Raw genomic sequence first — 22,074 nt, 5'->3', positions numbered from 1 at the left:
TAAATAGGTCTGGCACTCAAAAGTCAAAACCAAAACCCAGCGAAAGGTGTTTGGTATTATGCAATTGACTTGGACACACAATTGAAAGAGGCTTTTGATGGGATGGGAGTCACGTTTCCAAACAAATTTCGGGCTGCAGGTGAATTGCAATCGGGTAGACTTAAATCTAGGTCGGGGATTGCAGTTAATCCTGATCAGATAGACAATTGAGAGAGGCTCCCAATAGGTTTCACGTCTCTGTTCAATTGTCTAAACAATGAACTTCATTAGGAGGGAAGCTCACAATTACTACAATCCAATCCACTCCAATCCAGGTGGTTCATTGCTATTCGAAGTTGGATATAAAGGTAGTGATTGACAGGTGCCCAAAAGGAGTAAGGGCCCCAACTCCTAAGCTACCTGCCAGACAGTTGCACATGTTGAATAAGGCTCACTCACTCACTCACTGCCACTGGGTGAGTGGAAAAAAGCTTCGGAAAGACGTAACCTGCCAATCCAGGTTGGAGTCTGGAGATGATGTACTTGGGACATTTTCATGATATTTTGCCTCAAATATCATCATGGTGTCGAAAAATAAGATGGCCTGAATTTAGCCAAGGGGAACGGCTAAATTCATATCTCTTTTCTTTATTTATTTATCAAACTTTTCTCAAACCTCCTCATTGACTCTTTGTTGATGTTCTTGTTGTGTTTTTTTTTTAAAAAAAAAAAAAAAAGAAAAAAGAAAAAAAAGGAAGACAATAGAGAATTTTTTTGAGTTAATAAATTAAATGGATAAGGATTGAATGTAGAGATCGAGGAGAGAAGAAAGAAAGGAAGGGGGAATGGGGGATCCCTTCCCCCAAAGACAAAACAAAACATCATCAATGACAACTAACAACTGGGCCACCTCATTGCCCGCTCTCAGATGTAACCACATGAACCTCATTAACTCCCCCATCAGACCTGTCCTGCTTTAAGATAAGAAACTGTCGTTTTAAACAATGACAATTGCTCACAATTTCTTTATATTTATCTTCATTCTACACTAAACAGTACGCACCATGCCTTTTTCAAATTTCTGAACTTCAATCAAAACTACACAATGCCATGAGAAGATGGTGTAATTAATCAGCGGTGCAAGAGGGACCTCCTATAATAATTAAGTACAGAAAGAAAAAAAAAAAAAAAAAAAAACCAGAAACATCAGATACAAGTAAGTAAACAGTATTATACCAAAAATATGAATCTATACTCTGTATTTGTATGGCGGATGAAGAAAGTAATTAACAAAAAAAAAAAAAAAAAAACATAGCAGCAGGTTCAGGCAGGGTGTAGGCAAATTTGTTGTGTTATTTGTCCTCTTCTATAAAGAGCGCGTCGCTCTCTACCCAGACCCAGCGAGTACGAATTGGCCTACCTCTTCTCTCTCTTTCAGCGTGTGTATGCTGATCGAGTATCTTCTTATCTCTTGTGAGAGATTTTTTTCACTTTGAGTTCTTACATGAGGCGAACTGAAACCACCTAACTCACCCACTCACCCACCCACAGCAGGACACAGTACCATCACCCACATCCTGATCCACCCTCTTTCTACGTATATATTCATTTACTCTTTTCTTCCAAACCCACAATCCTCACCCCACACTCAAACACTTGACACACAGACACGCTCAAACCGTATGAGCCACCATGACTCCCTCTCTAACTCAAACTACTCCCGCAACCACCAACACATCTACGCTCGAGGCGTCCGCGGCGGCTCCTCCTCCTGAGGCGGTCACAGTGGAGTCCGATTTTGTTGTCATACTGGCCGCCCTGCTATGCGCCCTCATATGCGTCGTGGGGTTAATCGCGGTGGCCCGCTGCGCCTGGCTCCGCCGCGGCTCCGGAAGCGCCGCGACCCGCTCTCCGGCGCGGGCTCTAGCCAACAAGGGCCTCAAGAAGAAGGTGCTCCAGTCTCTCCCAAAGTTCACCTACGACTCGTCCGAGTCGGACAACGCCAAGAACCCAAAGTTGGGGGCAGCCGCCGAGTGCGCCATATGTTTGGGAGAGTTCGCGGATGGGGACGAGCTCAGGGTGTTGCCGCAGTGCGGTCACGCCTTCCATGTCTCTTGCATCGACACGTGGCTCGGTTCCCACTCCTCGTGCCCCTCTTGTCGGCAGATCCTGGCGGTGTCTAGGTGCCAGAAGTGCGGTCAGTTTCCCCCTGCTCAAACTCCGCCGCAGGCCGAGTCGAGGGCCAGACAAGATTTCACCGCCATTACCATCAATTCTAACGCTGATAATACTCCTACTTTCTTGCCTTAGAACACACTACACTAGTTGGTCATCGCCATCATGTATATAGAGACCAATAATTCTTCAACCATGTTTAGAATTTTTCTTTCTTTTTTCTTTTTTCTTTTTTCATTTCCTCGAGTTAATTGCGAGAAATATGAGAAGGATAATTCCGCAGTATTTGTTGCTGCCCAAAATCTGTGTGCTCACTTTTTTTATTTTCCTTTGGCTTTGAGCAACTGGGTATTATTAGGGTGTCTCATGTCAGGACCATGCCAATCTAAAATGTGCTCCTTTTTGTTTTGTTCTGCGGAGGTTTTTGTATTGGTAATCCTGGTATTTGAATGGGTTTTAAACGGACAAAAAGAGAGGAAATTTATTAAACAAAAATCTGCATCATTTAAAAAAGCAATCTTATCTAATCTAATCTAATCTAATCTAATCTATCCTTGACATCCTGTAACCGTAAAATGCAATCTGGATTCATGAAATGATATTCTCCCTATTTTGAGAATCTTGGACCCGCTAATTGGATTTGTAATGTATTCAAGGCCTCCAATCTCCATGTTCAGCGGACAGCGAAGAAGTAGTACAGGCTGGGTGATGGATTGGATTTTTTTTTCGGCCTCCACAGGCAGCTCAAATAAAACAGAAGTCACTAGTTTGAATTTCTTACCCCCTCTTATGGAACAAGTAAAAAAAAAAAACAAAACAGAGGCATTACTCTTATTAGGAAAGCAGAGACAGCTCTGGTATTTTTAACAAAAGAAGAAAGCATCTATCTTTTTTTTTTGTCGCCTTTTTGATAAAGTTGAATTAGTATGAGCTTCTTAGTGAAGGGGTCCCTCATTTGTAACTTTTATCATCAGGAATCCCACCAAGCAATCAGCCAATACAACTCTGCCAACATGACTTGATTGTCACTAAGAATCCAATTAAACGCAATTATAATTAAGCCTTTAAAGATTATTCTTAAACCTAATACAATCATGAATATACCCCAGAAACAAAAACAAAATAAATAATATAATCATGAATAAGGGCGAATTATTAAGTCAGAAAAGAAAAGGTGCCAATGGCCTACGAGTCCCATCACATTGTTTGTAAAGGAAACAAATTTAGGAATCCTAATTCCTAACCTATATCTATATGGAGGAGATGGGTGATGGGGATGAGTTCACACACAATTTGTGTAGCTAATTACACCGGAGATGAAAAAGGCAACCAAAGCCTATTCTATTTGCTAGAAATCAATAAATAATGTATTGTTTTCTTTTTTTTTCCCTAAGCATCAATCTTTATGTTTCTTGAAACTCAAGCTTCTTAGAGTTATTATAAAGAGTACATGGGAACTTTTTCAAACAAAGAAAAACAAGCAGAACTTTTGTCCAAAAATAAAATCATGATAAAGACAGATAAAGTAAAGGGAGATGGTGAAGAACAGAAAAAGAAAAAGGAAGAGATGCGGTAGACTTGCGAATACCTTCCGCATTTATCCGATCTAATAAAGTCGCCCTCCTAAATGATGAATTTGGAGACCGCTGGAGCTGGATTTGCTTTATCCTCGAGAGGGCAATATTATCTCCTACTTTTTGTTAGTTCAGGTGAGGGTCCACCCACCATTAAATCCGAGGTTATCTTTCCAGGAAGTAGCAACTAGCGAGAGATAAGCTGAGATTGTCTAAATATCTCAAACAGGTCAGGAGGAAAAGTAGAGAGCCGATGTGGGTTCTTCCATGATTCCATCTTCCTGCTAGAAATGATTAAAAAGGGCACTACATATTACCTCCATACTCCAACTTACTTGTTTCTCATGTCGCTCTCTCTCTGCAACCACGTCAACAGCCTCAGACTCATTCAAGACCTATTTTTCGTGCTTCTTTGCCCACTTTCCCCTACCATTTACCCGATGTCTTCGCCTGCATACTACCTTTCTGCTTGACTGGAAGGGAAAAAGTGAGTCAACTTTTAGCTACTCAACCCTTTCTTTTATACAAAATAAAGAGAACATCAAAATATAGCATCGCACCTACTCTCTCCGCGTGATGTGCATATCAGAGAGTACAAGAAAGATAACACAGGCAAGAATTTTAAATAAACAAGTCCTTCTATCCCACCTTAAATGCTTTATTGTCTTTTTATAGGGCACAATTTTTTTACATTTTTTTTTTTTTTTTCAAGCAATCCATGCACAAAAATTCAGCAAATGCAGAGGCAATACAGGCAATCTACTTAACGTGTAAAACTAGGCAAAGTTTACTGTCATTCGGAGGCATTACAGACAATCTAAATTAACATTTAAAACTTGGCAAATATTTCTTATCACTGTCAGTATATATATATATGATAGCATTTAACCATCATTACATAACCCTCCATCAGGACTCTCATATAAATGCCTCTAAAAGACATCTAGTTAATCTTCCCAAGTCCCACTCATGTAGTTTATTACAATAAGCATGTTTAACATTTTCAATGTTGGGGTCTAACTGATTAAGCACATCACATGCATATCAGATCCTGACTAACCATCTTAGAGCAAAAAGCAACCCAGAAGATGAGCTTTGTATATAAAAAAAGACTGCTCATGGCCTTCCCAATATCAGCTCATGGATGACACCAAGAAAGATATTCTGGGACGATCATGTTTCAAGGTGATTACACAGTCCAGCAGAGCGGTAATCCCATAAATGGATCAAATTTCTTCATCATCATCACTGCCACCCCCAAACATAGCAGCCATTTTCATAGCTAGCTTTGCTGCCATTTCCCTCCTCTGAAAATCAGGCATCAATCTCAAGCTTTCACGCATGTTCCCAATCTCAGACATCAACTGCTCCAAATCCTCAACGTCAAAAGGTGTATCCTCATCCAGCTCCGCAGCTTGCTCAGATGCATCAGGTATCACACTCTGGTCGTTCTCATCAGGTATCACACCCTGGTCATTCTCATCCTGCAATGGGGCCACCGATGTCGAAGGCTGCAACTTTTCTTCATCAGGTCTGGTTAAGTTCTCTAGATCACATTCCTTGACAGAGCTATTCTGAGCAGCAAGCCCTGCCATATCTGAGCTTGAAGTACTACCACTTGCAGAAACCCATCCGTTATCTGTGTCCTCCCATGGTTCAGCTGAGCCCGCAGAGAGGATTTCATACTCCAATTCAAAATCAGATTCTCCTGAAGACAACTCTGGACAGAGAGGATGGGATGAAAAAGTTTAGCCATGTAACTAGCGAGTAACAGTTCAACCTGAACATAATTTTTTTCGAGTACGTAAACTCTACTATTATTCTGAAAAAAAAAAAAAAAAAAAGAACCTTCTTTTTCAGGTAACGACGATTCATTTATCTTATCCCCAGATTTGAGGATCATTCCAGGCCACATATGAGCAGAAAGAGCCCCAAAGAGACGTTCAACTCCTTGTGAATCACCATCAACCGATAAACCTGTCAAAAACAGCTTCTTTATTCAGAGCGAACGGATTCTTATATAGACATATATATACACATAGAAATATATAGTTGTGAGAGTATCTTTGTACATTATTTGTAGCTTACAAATATTATTTAAGCCAATTACATCCCTTTATATTGTGAAAAATCATCACGTTATCTAGAAAAAGACTTCATCGTGTTCTCTCTTACTCTAATTAAAAAATATACATGAAATGAAAGTCTATCCAGTTCTCCTTAAACCTCTCAATCAGTAAAATATCTTAACAAAAGATGATGTCCATGTAACATCACAATAATGGTCCTCTTTCACACAACAGGTTCTATGAAATTAACGGCCTTAAGTATAACAAAGTAATACAAAAACAACAATACAAGGTAGTAGTTTGTCACAACGGTTGTGACTCTGAAAGAAAAAAGTCATGTTTCCAATTGAGCAGCAAGGTATTTCATATACCTCAGTTATGTATATATATTGTAATTGCAACATGTGAAGGGAAACATCAGAAATCAAAATGATTGCAAACCAGCTAGCCAATTGCAACTCAAGGCAAAGAATGTGCTTACATTTGTCAAAATCAGCATTGGAGGCGCAAGCTTCGATAAATTCAATGTTGTGTTGAGTGCACCATTCCAAACACGACCTCCTAATCTCCCATGATGGTTCTTCATCCCCCAATAAACTACTTCCTTCAGATTCAGATATCCCGTATTCAGTAAACTCGTCATAAGGATCGGCGGAGTCATCCCCAAGCCTGAGAAGGCGTCTTCTGTATTCAGCATGAACTGGATGGCTCGGAAGGAGATCCACCTTGTTCCCAATGCATAACAATATCTCAAAATTTCGGATGTCAGTGCAAGCTACCCAATCCTTAAGTGCAGCCAGAGATGACAACTGCATGTAATGGAAGATAAGAAACATATATTGAATCAAACCCATCACCTATTGAAGCATTTGCAATTTGCAAAAAGAAAACAATTTGCAAGGATGTCAAACGGGAAGAGGCCAACATCACTCATGTCAAAAACCATGACCAAGGCAGCCAAGCGGTTGAACAACGGCAGTGTCCCAATAGAGAATTCATCGTGAAGATGAGCCATCCTTACAGAGACCTCAGCTGTGTAGTACTTTGTGTCGATGGTCCAGCTGAAGATGAGCCAACATCACTCATGTCAAAAAAAAAAAAAAAAGCTGTTTACAGCAACATAATGTGCGTTTTTGGAAATCCCAAAATGAAAAGGCAAAAAAAAAAAAAAAAAAAAAAAAAAAATTGCACAAAGTAATAACTTCAGTAACCCAGAATCGCACCCATGGACGAGCACTTCGGACGATGACTCAGAAACATCCTCAAAATCGACAGAGAGTAATCCTACAATCGACAAAAAGCTCTTAAAATCATCAAAATCAGGCACTTGATTATGCACAAAATTGAACACTTGCGTTGTATAGGGGGGTTTTCTGAGTCGTTTAACAATATGCTTTTTGTAAGAAAACTAAGAAAGGCATCGAAGAGCAATCAAAGATCGAGCAGAAGCAGTAAAATAAAGAGAAAGCAACCAAGTTGGACCGGCTATCCAACATACAGAGCACCCGATCCATTATCTATGAAGGTAATAAAGAGAAAAAGAAACGGAACATTACGGGAGAGGAGGGTCCTTTTGCCGACGTTGGAGGATCCGACCATGAGGATGCCGGGGCGGTTCTGCAAAACCCCATCTTCTTCACCCATTTTGAGCTTTGTCTTTCGCTTTCCTTTTCTCGCTCGGCGGCTTTTCTACCTACGGGAAGCGCTGCGACTCGTGACTGTCACGGCGACTCTCGTCGTCTTAAATCAATATCTTTATTCGACAAGTTTTCTTTCAAGGAAATTCTTTTTTTTTTTTTTTTATTAAATTCATATGCATTTTAAAAATATATGATTTTTACATTTATTTATTTTTTATTTTTATATAAATTTTTAATAGAGCGTGTGATTTTGCATCTCAATATATATTAATATTAAAATATTTACGGTAATAAAAATCAATGCTACATTTTTCACATAATCACTTGATTAATAATTTAATATTGGTGTTTTGTGTGAGAAATGTTATTTTTAATATATATCACTACAATTGAGTCCTACAGATTCAATAAGAATTTATTTGTATTTGAAATCGTTCAAATCATCTAAATATATATATAGAGACCTTTTTTTTTTTTCCTAATCGAATAGAGCCTTGATTGAAAATTTGACAACGTTGGTGCATCTCTGGGCATCCAAACTGAGTTCCATCACCTATCTAGTGACTGATTTTTACTTGTATGTGAAGAAAATGAAATGTAAGCGGTTCACTAATCTCTGTTAGCCTTATGCAACTGGGTTTTCAAAGGTTGTAATCATTACAAATTATCAATATCTACAATGCAAAACATATAAGAAATTAGAATGTTGATTATGTGTGCATTAGAAAGGGCGATCTCAATGCCAGATTCATGATTTGGTTGAAAGTTTTTGCCTATATATTTAATATTTATATACACACCCACAGACAGATAGACAGACAGAACAAATCTTTTAAGAAAAAATTTGGCGGCTGACATTCCAGCCTTCCAGGAGAATCAAAATGAAGCAATAGTTAGAGAAAGTCCTGGACAATCAAGTCAGTTGTCCTTAGCATCAGCAGGCTGCTTCGCACCCACAGCGAAGAACTCACAAATGACTTCTAGAGGCATGCCCTTCGTTTCAGGAACCTTCAAGTAGACAAATATCCATGAAGTGATGCAGCCAATAACGTAGAGACTGAAGACACCCGCTAGGCCAATGGATTTGAGCATAAGAGGAGTAGAGTAGGTGACCATGATGTTTCCAATCCAATACGTCAGAGCACAGATAGCAATGCAAAGGCCTCGAACACGAGTTGGGAAGATCTCTGAGCAAAGGATGTTGGGAATTACACCGAAGGCCATGACGAAGATGGAGGTGTAGAGCACAGCACCAATGGTGGTAATTGTTGCGTTAACGACAGAACCCATGTTGACAATGCTGCTAAACACTATGGCAATGAGTGACACTATTAGGATTGGTATTGTGTACAGCAGCAGCGATCTGCAAGAACAAAATAATGTAGACTAATATAATATATATAGCATGTAATTAGACTTCCATTTCAAAATCACTTGTTCTTGTGATTACCTTCTGCCAGCTATATCCATTAGCCTCATGGCAAGACCTATGCAAGGAAGCATCAAGAATGTTGTTAGAGAACTTATCAGGAGAGATGCAGAGGAGGAACCTATCCCCATATTTGATAGAAGAACTCCAACACCTGCTTGCTCAAGAATCTGAGGACCATAGTAGAGAAGCGCATTTATACCAGAAATCTGCCAAGACAACACAAAAAGAAAAAAAATGTTAGGCATAAACATATGAAGTAAAGAAGAAGCATGGACTCCATTTCAAGATACCTGGCCTGTCTATTAATATACCTTGAAATTGGAACTGGGAACAGAAATTAAATTTCAGGATGCAATGGGAATGAACATTAATGAATTCATGATAAAAAAAAGGAGACAATTTTAGTTACTTTAGATGGATAATTTGGAACCGGACCCAGTCAACCTTGAGCCACATATAGATTTGAATTGAAAAGAGAAGTGGCATCATGGATTATTGGATTACCAGTACTGCTACATATACCAACTTTTTACCTGCTGAAGCATTTGGAGTCCTACCCCAACAAACAATGCACGCTTAACTCCTGTTTCTAGAAGATAACTCCAATTACTTGGCCCTTTAACAACAGTTTTCGGTGCTTGATCCATTGCTGGTCCAATTGAATGTCGGCTGATTAAAGCTTTGGAAGAAAGAGCTGGCTGACTAACCAAAGCAGCAGCCTGAAAAAATTCACCTTCTTCAGGCATTGCAGCACTAGGAACTGACAATAGGGACCCATGCCGAGACCCAATGGCAGCCTCCTGGTGCAAATAAATTCTTTGAAATCCTCCTTCCTTTTTCCCATCTTCACCCACTTTCTCAGACCATTTCCACACCAGTTGCCAATCCCCACCAATATCTGCATGACTGACTGCTTCACCAGCATTGGCGCTTAAATGGCTACCATGAGATATCATGTCCTTATCCATATCGGTGGTGGTTTGACGTGAGAGCAACGGGCTATTTAAATTGGCATCAGATGTGTAGCCCTGATAATCATCATCCCTTTGTCTATCAACATCCCACTGTTCTTCATTTTTAGCATCATGCTCTCCTAAGTTGGGAGTGCTGCCCATGTTTGAAAAAATCAGGCTGCGCATACTTCCAGCTGTCTCAGGGAGTCTCTCATGGACACTACCAAAGAGAGACACAAGAGGATCCACAAGAGCAATGCTTCCATTACCAAGAGGACTCTGTCCATTCACAGGTTTGGCAACCCACGAGAGACCCTCTCCAGAAGGGCCAGAACCATACAACTTTATCTCATCCTCCCCTGCAGCTGTGTCGTGGTTACCAGTTAGCTCATTAGCGGGGTTAATTATGTAGTCTTGTATAGATGCTTCAGCCCCAACGCCAAGGCCTTCAACCAGCAGAGCTAACTCACCTGTCACGTCTTCCCTGCCGAGTAGTCTTTGCAACACCTGCTCAGCCTCAATCATCCGCCCTTTACTAGCAAGCCACCGTGGAGATTCAGGCAGGTAAAATATCGTTGAAGCGAAAAAAAGCAGGGAGGGAATACAAAGAATACCAAGCATCAATCTCCAGCTTGGTGAGTCCAAGAGCGACATTCCAAACAGCATGCAGTAAGACAAGAACATTCCAGCAGAACCAGTGAGCTGAGGAATGGTATTCAATTGTCCCCGAATTTCAGGTGGAGCTGTCTCAGATATGTAAAGTGGAACAAGAGTAACCGCAAGACCGACTGCGAAGCCATCTAATAGCCTCGCGAAAAGAAGAACAGGGACACTGGGAGACCACAGCATTATGAGACCACTGATAAAATACATAACTGAAGAGATTATCAGCATAGGACGCCGTCCAAGCCGATCAGACACCGGCCCAGAAAATGTTGTAATTACAGTGCCTCCGATAACAGACATGGCTAAAATTAGGCCTTCAGTTGTAGGTTCGGTTTCCAAATTATACTCCTCCTTGATGTAAAGAATAGCTCCTGCAGAAGATGAGAGATGACCAACATTTTTTTTTTTTTTTTTTTTTACAACTCATCCATTAAATGCTTTTCTTGCATCCTAATAAGACATGCAATGTATAACAAAGAATATCCATAATTCAGAAGCCAATCAGCGCGCAGTTGATCCTCTGAAATTCTCTGTTCGAATTCCAGGTTCTGATCAGTCAATCTCAATCATGATGAGATTGAGAACAAATTTAAGATTCAGAAATTTGAAACCAGATCGAGGGCATCTCATCTGAGACAGATATCAAACTTACGTACGTAAATGATGACAGATACCTGCAATGGTTGAATTGTCCCATCCTTGCAACAGGTTCCCTATTGCAGCAGCAATCGCTACAAGCACAACTTGGCTCATTTTCATATATTAATGTGTATATGATATATGGAGATAAAACTTTGTGAAAGCTCAATTATCAATATGACAGGATAGAGATAGAAGTCATCGTACGTATGAGTCGTATGACCATTTACCAGCAGTTCCAAAGGAAGACCAAATGCAGTGGCATACAGCCGATCGAGGAACGTTAACGCGCATGCTTTGTTTTTGTTGCTTTTTTTAGCAATATATGTAACTATAAAATGTAGAGAAAATAAAATCTAAAATATATAGGAGGGAGGGCAACATGCATTAATGCAAACACCCCAATCCATCCAGTTCATTACAATTTACAATGCACGTAAAAAAGAAGAGAAATATAAATATAAAAACTTCAATTAAAATATATAGGAAATCGATCCATATATAAAGATTTGGTCCGGCCTATAATTTATTTCAATTAAGGACTAAAGAATTCAAATTCTAAAAGAGAGAGAAAGAAATACATGAAAATTAATTAATATGATCGATGCAGTTTCTTAATCACTCTTATGTTTTTCCTCATCTCTTGCTTAATTTGTCTTTTTGATCGAATCCAATTAGTACTTGTTGATCATTCATTTTCTTCTATTGCTTAATTACAAGGGTGTAATACGTGAATTGAATACACGAATTTTCTAAATTAATTACAACCTCTAAAGATTTATATGCCCCATCTATAAGGTGACGTACACAAGAAATGTACATGATCGATGTCACAAAAAACTCCAACGACCAAAACTGGTACGTACGGTACATATGGTTTTTCGCTTTATATTTTTATCCGCGTTGACATGCTTTCTTACCATTTTCTGTGTGGACCTTATAAATATAGTTGACTTGAGGATATATTTAATTAATTAGTAATTTAACAACAATTATTAATACTCAGGATTTAAGCCTCGTCGATCTGGTAATAGTAGTATTGAAAACAATTTTTTTTTTCCTTTTTAAAAAAAAAAACAACAACAACAACAGAAAACAGTACATTTTTCTCAAAATTATTAATAAACAATTCAAAACACAATTTTTTTAAATATAGAAATCATATCAATGAAGAAATTCATAATCAAATGAAAAAATAAAATAATAGCGGAATTAAAATAAAAGAGACACAAAAGATTTTATCGATCAATGACGTCCTACGTCTAGATAAAGCCCTAAGGACTATATTATGCTTTTATTGAATGAATAGTTTACAATACATAATGATCTATTTATAGAGTTTGCATATAAATGTAATTTTATAATCAAATTCCTTAATTTAGGATCATCAAATCATAATTAAATTCCTAAATTAAGCTAATCTAATTTTATTCGAATCTCTAACTTTAGAGTCATTTAAATATATTCCAACAAAACATTTTTTTCAAACCAAAGCTAAAAAAAAAAAAAAAAAAAAAAAAATCGTGAACCTTATCAAACCCTCTCTCGCTCAACTGTTCAAAATTTAAAGTAATTCAATAATTGATAATCCAAATCTGATATTATTGTTATTATTGGGTCCAAGGGTTAAGGTTGCCACCTCATTTATATATATATATATATATATATATATATATATATAGAGAGAGAGAGAGAGAGAGAGAGAGAGCGGTAGCAAGAGAGAGAGAGCGAGAGTTGAGATGAATTAATGTGGGTATTGTTGATAGATCTGTTTTGAAGAATGGAAGCAGCTCCATTTTTGCGAAATATACAGCAAGCAGCAGCAGATACGGAGACGGAGTGGAGTTTTGAGGAGATAAAGATATTCGAGAGAGCGATAATACCGGAGGAGTTGGGTTTTGATTGTGACAACCCTTTTGAAAGAATAGCGGCAAGGCTCCCTCGGAAAACTGAAGCCCAAGTGAGGATTCAGTGGCAAATGTTGGTTAGAGATATTGAGATGATTGAAGCTGGTTCCATTCCACTACCCCACTACAACACTAGTACTAAACCCAAACGAAGAAGAGGGGTGCCTTGGACCAAGGAAGAAAATGAGTATGTATCTTTTTTTAATTTCTTTCTTCTTCTTCTTCTTTTAATTAATTTGCATCGATCGGAATCATCGGATAACAAAACTTTCAAAAACAATAAATAGCTAAACATTTGTACAACTATATATATATATATATATATATATATATGTTTGCGGCAGATTGATGAGGAGAATTTAAAAATGTGAATCTGTTATATATTAATGTTGCTTCTGTTGCACATGCAGGAGAATTAATTAATGTTGTGATTAATTAATTAAGATGATGATGCATGAAATTAATTAGTGGTGGTCAAATAATTTTTATTTTTTATTTTAAAAAAAAATGGTTGTTAATTATTTTATTTCCCTCCATTTAGTGATATATATATATATATATGATTATGACCCACTTATTCTTATTACAACTCTAATATCTATAATCTTTGTTAATTAATAAATAGTGTCTTATAATTTTAATTTATTTTATTTGGTAATTAAAAAAGAAATTAATCTAATGAATTTATAAGTGGCATGACTTGAATAGGTTGTTTGAAAGAGGTTTAAAGAGGTTCGGTAAGGGAGATTGGAAGAGCATTTCAAGGCATTTTGTGGAGTCAAAGCGCCCATCACAAGTTGCAAGTCACGCCCAGAAATACTTTCTTCGCCTTGAAAAGTCCAGAGCCAAACAAAATCTACATTCAGCTTCCACGTCCAACCACTTCCGCTCAACCTCATCTTCTGCACCCCCTTCTTACCAATAAAGCTTTTTACTTACTTTCACTCTCCTCCCTCATCTACTCATATATTATTATGCATCTATTCTATATATATGTCTTCACTCACTTTTTATTGCCAATCTCTCTCTCTCTCTCTCTCTTTTTAAAAGACCTTCAGTTGAATTTTTTTTTTTTTTTTATTTGAATAAAAGCCTAAAACTACACACATATATATATATATATATATATATAGGGGGCCATAATCCCTTGGCTTATATGTGGTTTCTTGTCTCTACTGTTCATATTGTTTGCAATTTAGGCACATAATTGTGAGAGGGTCTTGTAAGGCTCACTTATCTTAAAGGGTGTTCTTGCAACTCAATACTTAGGGGTAATTATCTTTTGTCTCCATGAACTACAGCGTTTTAGTACTTTCCTCACATGAACTACCCCATCAAACTACCATCTTATGACAAAAAGCTTTATTCCGTCAGTCAAATGGGTTAAAATTGACAGTCAATGGTCATATGCAAGTCATGTGCCATTTTAAATTTTTTTTCTTCCACTTTTGCCCTCATTTTAAATTGCTTTCATGTGTTGGATTAGGGTTTAGGAGGGTATAAGCATCATTTTCTCGGTCTGAAGTGAGGGCAAAAGTGGAAGAAAAAAATTACCCCCAATACTTATTTGGGCAAATGATAAATTATCTTCTTTAGTTTGATCAATATTTTGTTTATTCTTGCTTTGTTTCATCTATAATATTGTAATTACAAAATATATATTCAAAAAATATTTTACGCCAAAACAAGTGGAAGTAAGCAACGTTGTTGTTGTTTTTTTTTTTGAGGGAAAATCAATCTGATTTCGTTAATAGTGCTCAAGAGCATAAAATTTCTTACAATCACAGAATATACAGTTTTGCAAGATCATAGCCAAAGTTAAAAGATTACACGTCAAAAATTCGAAAACATAACAGATCTTCCAATGAACATGTCTATGTCGTCAAACATCCACTATTTCAGCTCGATCTTCAGATAAAAGAACAGATTTGCTAAAGTAGACTCCTTTCGGGAGTACGGGAAGCCATTTCCTAGGTATGAGCAAAATACTCACACCTAAACCATTCCTCTCTCGACCCGAAAACCAGAAGCATTATTCACTTCCTCAGCCCAACGGCTAGGACCATAAAATAAAAACAACAACAACAAACAAACAACAACAAAAAACAAAAACAAAAACCCCCTCAAGCAGCAGTAGAGAAGCACAACATCGTAAACATTCTTTCGAAAGATACGCCTTCGTTGAAGAAAATAATCAGATCTAAGGTTGAAAAGACTAAATCTAGATTTACAAATTAGATCTAAAGCAACCCGCCAGAAACGGAGACCGGTGGAGTCTACAGAGAAGATGCTGAGCACTACTACCATGAAAGGGGAGAAGGGAAGATCGAGATCTAAATCTTCCCTCCTCTTGAAGTTCTTTTTAATATTGTTTAGATGAAGAGAGAGAGAGAAAAATTCTAGAGAGAAGGCAGTTAGGATTTAAGCAACGTTGATTAGGAATATTAGTTAATATAAGATTGTCTTTGGAAGACTTGCTTATGGTTAATATCCACGATTAATGTTCCTACATCCAACGAATCTAACCTAAACCCATATAATAAACTGTACTAATAATAAATATGGCAGAATCAAATATGGGTCAAGCTCATATGGGCTCTTGTCAGATCCAAGCTCAACAAGCAAAAAGCTGAAACCCAGTGGAGCAAGAAATGGTACATGCACTCTTCCGTTTATATTTTCAAGTTTACATTTTTTTTGACATGGTAGGTAGTGAATTAAATTATTAGATTTGAATGAATCACCCTTAGATTTTAAATTCAATTGTGATTTTTACTGTCATGCCATAGAATATACAATTGGAAGCATGAACTTGAAAGTGCATATAACATTTCTCAAATCTAAATTCCACAAACCCATGGGGTTGCAGACTTCTTTTTTTTTAAAAAAAAATATATATGTACACGTTCGCACTCCCAAGTACTTGCTCTCTAACATGACATCTAAGATCAGTATTGAATTCAAACAATCCAAATTTAATCATAACTCCTTTTTTGTCATGGAAAACAGATTCAAACAAATCAATTTATTCGAAGAATTGATCAAAGCACAAAGATCACTTATTTCTGATTTTTTTTTTTTTTTTAATTGCAAAAATCCTTGTCGGAAAACAACTTTACCCTAATCCAACATTATTTAATATCTATTCCTTTTATTTTTCTGTATGCCCTCCTTATGCGTTGAAGGTAAAGATATAGAAGAGGAAAGATTCATACCTTCAATTGGTTTTTCACGAGAAAGAGAGATCATGATTAAATTTGGACCGTTGATTTTTTTTTTCTTCTTTTTTTCTTTTTTTTAACAGAAGATCTTCTTCTACCGCACCTAAATCAGATCCTTCAGTAGTTTCTTGTTAACTAAGTCAAGGGGGAAGAAAAAAAAAATAATAATAATAATAATAATGAGGCCTAGGTTTAAGTCCAAGTTCATGCCAAAAATTAATTTGATCATGATTCATGCTTTATAACACGACGCCGTGTTTTGTTTTCTTGACCTTGATAGCTAATGCCAAACGTGGCCTCCTGCGTTTTTGGAACTGCGATCTCCCAAGTGATCTGTCTGTCATAACAAACATAGTATCCTATTAGCAGAGGAAGGGAGGGGGAGATCTATCATAGGACTGAACAAAATATAGCTTTTGTGTGTGCAAAAAGACACGGATGCAGGAATTTTCTCTTAACGCAGTGAGCCAGTGAAATACTAAAAAATGGGGGCTTTGTGTTTCTCAGGGTCAGGGAGAAAGAGAGTGAGAGGGGTCTGCAGTCGCTAAGAGTAGTAGCAGAAGAAATATATAGACATTGAGAGAGAGAGAGAGAGAAAGAGAGAAACTTAAACAGGATGGGAGGGGTTGAAGGAAGAAGAGTAAGCGAGGAACTAAAACCATATGGGTATTTCGGGCTTTGCGCCGTCGGAGGAATGCTCAGTGCCGGCACTACCCATCTCGCTATCACTCCTCTCGATGTCTTGAAAGTCAACATGCAGGTTTCTCTCTCTCCCTCACCTTTTTTTTTTTTTTTTTAATGATAGTTTTATCTTGATTTCTCTAGGAGGGGGAGGAATGTGTGTGCTTTTGCTCTTTCCCCTTCCCTTTATGACATTTTATTCTTGTTTGCTGATGCTTCAACAATATATGCGTTCTTAAGAGTCCATCTCTGCTAATAAAAATTGAATGTTTATTTGTTTGTGCAAATAAATTTTACTTCTTATGTATTATGTCAGCGACAACACCCACCTAGTGATTATTCGTATTGATGCTTTAACCGTGTAATATAAATAGTCTCTGTTGCCTGTTGATGTGATTTTCTCTTGTCTAAAAATGGGGATGTCTTACTTAAAAAAAAATTAAAAATGGGGATGTCCCATGAGCTCTGTTGGTGACTCTCTCTAGGAAAAATATTATTTATACATTGCTTGGACGCTTAATGGATTTAGAGGTATTTATAGGTGCACCCAGTCAAGTATAACAGCATTTACTCATGCTTCACTACCCTATTGAGGGAACAAGGCCCTTCTGCCCTGTGGAGAGGTTGGGCTGGCAAGTTCTTTGGATATGGTGTTCAAGGAGGCTGTAGATTTGGTTTATATGAATACTTCAAGAGTCTCTACTCCAATATCTTGGTAGACCACAACAGAAGTGTCATTTTCTTTGTTAGCAGTGCATCTGCTGAAGTATTTGCCAATATAGCTCTCTGCCCATTTGAAGCGGTTAAAGTACGGGTTCAAGCGCAGCCCCTTTTTGCTAAGGGTTTGCTTGATGGCTTTCCCAAGTTATTTGCATCAGAAGGCCTCCTTGGGTAAGCTTTTTTGTAACATAAATTTCCATTTTGTATTTTAGCTTCTGCCATGTTTCTATTCTATTGATAGATATCCTATTGCAGATTTTACAGGGGACTTGTGCCACTTTGGGGTCGAAATCTTCCATGTGATTCCCTGATTTCCTGTAGATTTGTTTTCCTATTCTGCTAAATGTTTGCACTACTAATTTAAATGAATCATCTTTTGATTGGAACTGTGAAATTTTCTGCTAGACGTAGGTTTTGAGAGTAACTTGCAAATCTTCATTTCCTTTTAGTTGGACCACAGGCCATGAGATTGCTCAATGGAACAACATAGGTAAATCTTGTATGAGCTGCGAGACATTTGAATAAATAATGCTTGATATTGAGAAGTACAAATCTCGTATTAAAGTCACTCTGATATAAACGCCACCATTATATTAGTTTAAAAGTTGTTTGAAAGTATAAGTTAGTAACTTATTAATTTGTTCATGTTCCTTTTACATGCTCATCCTTTGAAATTTTTCTTGGGCAGTCTCCATAGTAATGTTCTCGACCTTCGAGCATTCTGTTGATTTTCTTTATCGAAAGGTTGTTCAGAAAAGAAAGCAGGATTGCTCAAAAATTCAACAGCTTGGAGTAACATGTTTGGCTGGCTATGCTGCCGGATCCATTGGTAGCTTCATTTCCAATCCTGCTGACAACATTGTTGCTTCTCTTTATAACAAAAAAGCTGATAGCCTCATGCTGGTATTGTCACTTGCTTACACTATTGGTTGGTGATACTTTTTTGACATAATTAGGGAACCGAATTAGGTCTAATTTGCAATTTCACATGAGCAGGTGGTGAAGAAAATTGGGCTTTTCAATTTGTTTACAAGAAGTCTTCCTATTAGGATAATGTTGGTCGGACCTGCAATCACTTTGCAATGGTTATTCTATGATGCCATCAAAGTTCTAAGTGGACTGTAAGTACATGTTATGCACCCCTCCCCTCCTCCCTCTCTTTGGCCCCAATTATAACTATCTTCCTTTTTATGTGCTTGGAATGATGTGTTGTATAATTTAGGCCCAAGTTTCTGATAGTTCTTTAGGTCTGTCAATCATGACTTGAGTGCCTTTGAGGCACGAGTTTATATGTTTGATTGGGGATTGAGGCATTGGCATCAAGCATTGCACTTTTTAAGCCAGCAATCATGATTATCTCTGGTGTGAACTTCCCGCAATGATAAAAATTTGAAGTATATATTCCCAGTATTTTACATTTCAGGTTCTTATCAAAGAAAGTGCCTGATGCACAGACATGGTGGCATGCATCGGCCATATTCTTTGGTTTGGGGGAAGAAAAAAGCATGGATGCAGTTAGAAGAAGGGAATTATGGTGTGTTGGATGCAGTTGATGGTTGGAAATATCTCTTGTTAGAGGCATAGGTGTGTCCAGGGGTGGACCTACCTTATAAGTTGGGGTGGGGAGGTCTTTGGCAACCCCAAAATGTTTTAAAATTTTTATACCATAGCTCCATCAATGATGACTTTTTCACTCCTAGATGACTAGATGATTTAGCTTTCTACTCTTTCTATCTATGTGTTTATTTATTTACTTAGGTTCAGAGTCCCCACTCAAAAAATACTGGTTCTACCCTAGTGTGTGTCCAACAGTGTTGTAAAAAAGGGTGCTGGCATATTTGGCCATAATATGTTAGAAAAGAGTAGCATAGGAGGTCAGCTCCTGACCAGCTATAGTTTCATGACTTATAAGGTAGTTCTGGATTTGTGCATCTCAGGGTTGAACTGGCACGCTAAGGGTTGTAGATGGTAGTCATGAGGTATTTTGTACAGACACGAGTCGTTTTGCCATGTAGATTGTCAAAATTCGAAGTTTTTAACCAATCTTTCTTCTTTGTTTACTGCTGTTTAATGACATGGTTTTTGCGATGAAATTATACAGGCCAACTAGTGGAGAAGTTACAACTGACATCAGAGTAGATGGAGCAGCAGCCTAAGATCATGTAATCTTCACATCCAACACACAGTGACAGTACCATAGGACTTTTGTGATGGCAACTTTTGATTCTTTGCCATCAGTTTTCTTTTGGATGCAACAATTTTATTTTTATAGACAAATCACCTACTTGGAAGCTAAAAGCTATCATGTAGTTCAACTTAGAAGGATGGTGGGAACTCGTAGTTCAACTTATGAGTTCCAAATTCTACATCGGCAATCTGGCCGGATACCTAGAGCTTTTTCTGCAATGTAAAATTTATATACAAGGCTGCTTCTTCATATTTGGTATATTATTGCTAATACTGCTCGGTTACAGTTTAGGAGGCTGTTGAAATGGGTTGGACTGGCACCCTTTCATTTATGCCGATCTACATTTCATAAATTTGGTGAATGATTGACATTCCTGTTTATGCTTCAAGCCATAGATGGTCTTCTTTCTTCTCCTGCAAAATCACTTATCTGAAGCCACCAAACCACCATTTCATCATACGATTGTGTTGGCATTTGGTTTCTTAGAGCACGTTTGATTTGCAGAATAGACCTCAAAAATGAAATGGAATGGGTATTCCTATAGAAGGACCATTCTTTTGTTTGGTTTGGTTGCACCACCATTCGTGGAAATAGCTATTCTCTTAAATGGATGAATGGTAATTCTTAGAAAATGGAGTTTTCAAAAAATGAAAATATATATATATATATAGAGAGAGAGAGAGAGAGAGAGAGGTGGCCAACCACCCTAACAAAACATTGGGGGTGGTCACGCCATCCATGGTGTTTTTGTTAGGGTATCCGGGCACCCATAGAATATTAATTATATATATATATTTGGGTATTTAAGGATTTTGATTTAATTTTAGTGAGAACATCATGTGTTATCACAAAAAATAATAATAATAATAATAATAATAATAATAATAATATTCCAAATAATTGTATTGTTAGTAATACTTATTCTTAATCCTAAAGGAATGATCATTCCATGTACCAAATGTGTTGCATCAGGAACCAAAAACTTTGATTTAAATGCAATTATCATAATCATACGATTTTCATACTTTTCCACATTTCCTTACTCAACTCACTTTTGATATATGATTCTTTCCATTTCAATTGTAATAAAGAAGAACTATTTCATAGATTTAATAGTATATATGTTGCTACAAGGTGAATATATTAACATAACATTTAAAAAATTTAAATAACGTATTCTCTGAATTATCATCAAGCTATATATTAATTGTACCCAAGCAGCTCTCCCTAAATATTCTTTAAAGCCAAAAACTCTCTCGCTCAACCTTTTTTTTTTATTCATGAAAGTGTTTTCTCTCTCCCTCTCCCTTTCTCTTTCACGACATTCCCACAAGAATTTCAAGAAGATCACTGCGTTGCATACCAATGAGAAGAAGCTCATCAACGGTCACAACAATTTTACGAACAAAATTATGATAACATATACACAACCCAAAGCACACACCAAGTAATAACTAATAATAAAAAATAATTAAAAATATATATATACATGAAATTCTTCAAAACCTTTTATCATCAATTCATAAAGCCAAGAAATTCCAAAATTCAAATTACCATCAAGATTGGATCTACCAGTATTTTCAACCCATTAACATCCTCCAACTAACTATTCCCCTGGCCCTAAAGAGAGAGAAAAAAATCTACACGTATAGTTAACATAAAAAATAAAAATACTGTTTCGATTGAATAAAATATATATATATATATATATATATATATATATATATATATAAGAATAAATAAATAAAAAATAAAGAAACTGTGTGCGTTGTAATAGGCAGTACTGTTTGACTTGATAGAAGAGGTTGCTTGAAGAAGCTTATAAGGGACTTTTAGGTTTAGGTTCGATCTAACTATTATCCAATTCATTAAGTTTTATAGCTTTTAACCAATGATTTTAATTTTAAGAATAGCTAGCCAGCTGTATTGAAAAATATATGATATCTTTTGGAAACAGATAATTAACTTTTCAAATGAAGAAAAGCCAACTTAATACAATATTATGTAGTAATTATTATTATTATTAGTACTTAATGTGTTTAGGCCACTACCTCTCTATCGTCTGCGGGAACCTTCATTAATTTAGAGATGCTACATGTACAAATAAATAAGCATCTTTATATATAGGAGAATGATATAAAAGACACCTGAATATGCAATTATTTAAATTCATATACGCCTTTTGTTTTCGAACCAATCAGTTACATGGTTCCAATTCAGATATTTGTAA

At 37.0% G+C, this 22,074-nt stretch overlaps 5 protein-coding genes across 6 annotated transcripts; 3 read left to right on the top strand and 2 right to left on the bottom strand.

Annotated features, from left to right (window-relative positions):
- The first annotated feature begins 1,339 nt into the window (after positions 1-1,339).
- LOC132171183 (RING-H2 finger protein ATL8) lies at positions 1,340-2,568 on the top strand. The gene has a single exon (XM_059582432.2). It carries the CDS (start codon positions 1,672-1,674, stop codon positions 2,287-2,289), a length of 618 nt encoding a protein of 205 aa, XP_059438415.2. The 5' UTR covers positions 1,340-1,671; the 3' UTR covers positions 2,290-2,568.
- A 1,945-nt stretch (positions 2,569-4,513) lies between these two features.
- LOC132172465 (GTP binding protein) lies at positions 4,514-7,533 on the bottom strand. Its single transcript, XM_059583975.2, has 6 exons — positions 7,354-7,533; positions 7,021-7,081; positions 6,723-6,858; positions 6,279-6,606; positions 5,577-5,705; positions 4,514-5,448 (listed from the first exon to the last, which is right to left on the bottom strand). The coding sequence occupies exons 1-6, from the start codon at positions 7,439-7,441 to the stop codon at positions 4,955-4,957; spliced, it is 1,236 nt and encodes a 411-aa protein (XP_059439958.2). The 5' UTR covers positions 7,442-7,533; the 3' UTR covers positions 4,514-4,954.
- Positions 7,534-8,355: 822 nt separating this feature from the next.
- On the bottom strand, positions 8,356-11,241 carry LOC132172373 (monosaccharide-sensing protein 2-like). Its single transcript, XM_088512042.1, has 4 exons — positions 11,163-11,241; positions 9,403-10,859; positions 8,888-9,075; positions 8,356-8,800 (listed from the first exon to the last, which is right to left on the bottom strand). Exons 1-4 carry the CDS (start codon positions 11,239-11,241, stop codon positions 8,356-8,358), a joined length of 2,169 nt encoding a protein of 722 aa, XP_088368168.1.
- Positions 11,242-12,907: 1,666 nt separating this feature from the next.
- On the top strand, positions 12,908-13,959 carry LOC132172974 (transcription factor DIVARICATA-like). Its single transcript, XM_059584540.2, has 2 exons — positions 12,908-13,221; positions 13,743-13,959. Exons 1-2 carry the CDS (start codon positions 12,908-12,910, stop codon positions 13,957-13,959), a joined length of 531 nt encoding a protein of 176 aa, XP_059440523.1.
- Positions 13,960-16,541: 2,582 nt separating this feature from the next.
- Positions 16,542-20,171, top strand: LOC132171320 (mitochondrial phosphate carrier protein 1, mitochondrial). Of its 2 annotated transcripts, none has more exons than XM_059582607.2 (6): positions 16,542-17,015; positions 17,478-17,827; positions 17,912-17,955; positions 18,345-18,559; positions 18,653-18,777; positions 19,758-20,171. In XM_059582607.2, exons 1-6 carry the CDS (start codon positions 16,872-16,874, stop codon positions 19,810-19,812), a joined length of 933 nt encoding a protein of 310 aa, XP_059438590.1. In that variant the 5' UTR covers positions 16,542-16,871; the 3' UTR covers positions 19,813-20,171. The 2 variants fall into 2 exon arrangements, with proteins under 2 accessions (XP_059438590.1, XP_088366853.1); XM_088510727.1 differs by having other exon boundaries at positions 18,653-18,781; positions 19,758-19,836.
- The last annotated feature ends 1,903 nt before the right edge of the window (positions 20,172-22,074 follow it).

This window comes from Corylus avellana, chromosome 1 (genome assembly GCF_965113065.1).
Source record: "Corylus avellana chromosome 1, dhCorAvel1.hap1.2, whole genome shotgun sequence".
NCBI classification, from domain to species: domain Eukaryota; kingdom Viridiplantae; phylum Streptophyta; class Magnoliopsida; order Fagales; family Betulaceae; genus Corylus; species Corylus avellana.
Note: the sequence above shows the minus strand (reverse complement) of the source record. Positions and strands in the feature narration are given on the sequence as shown.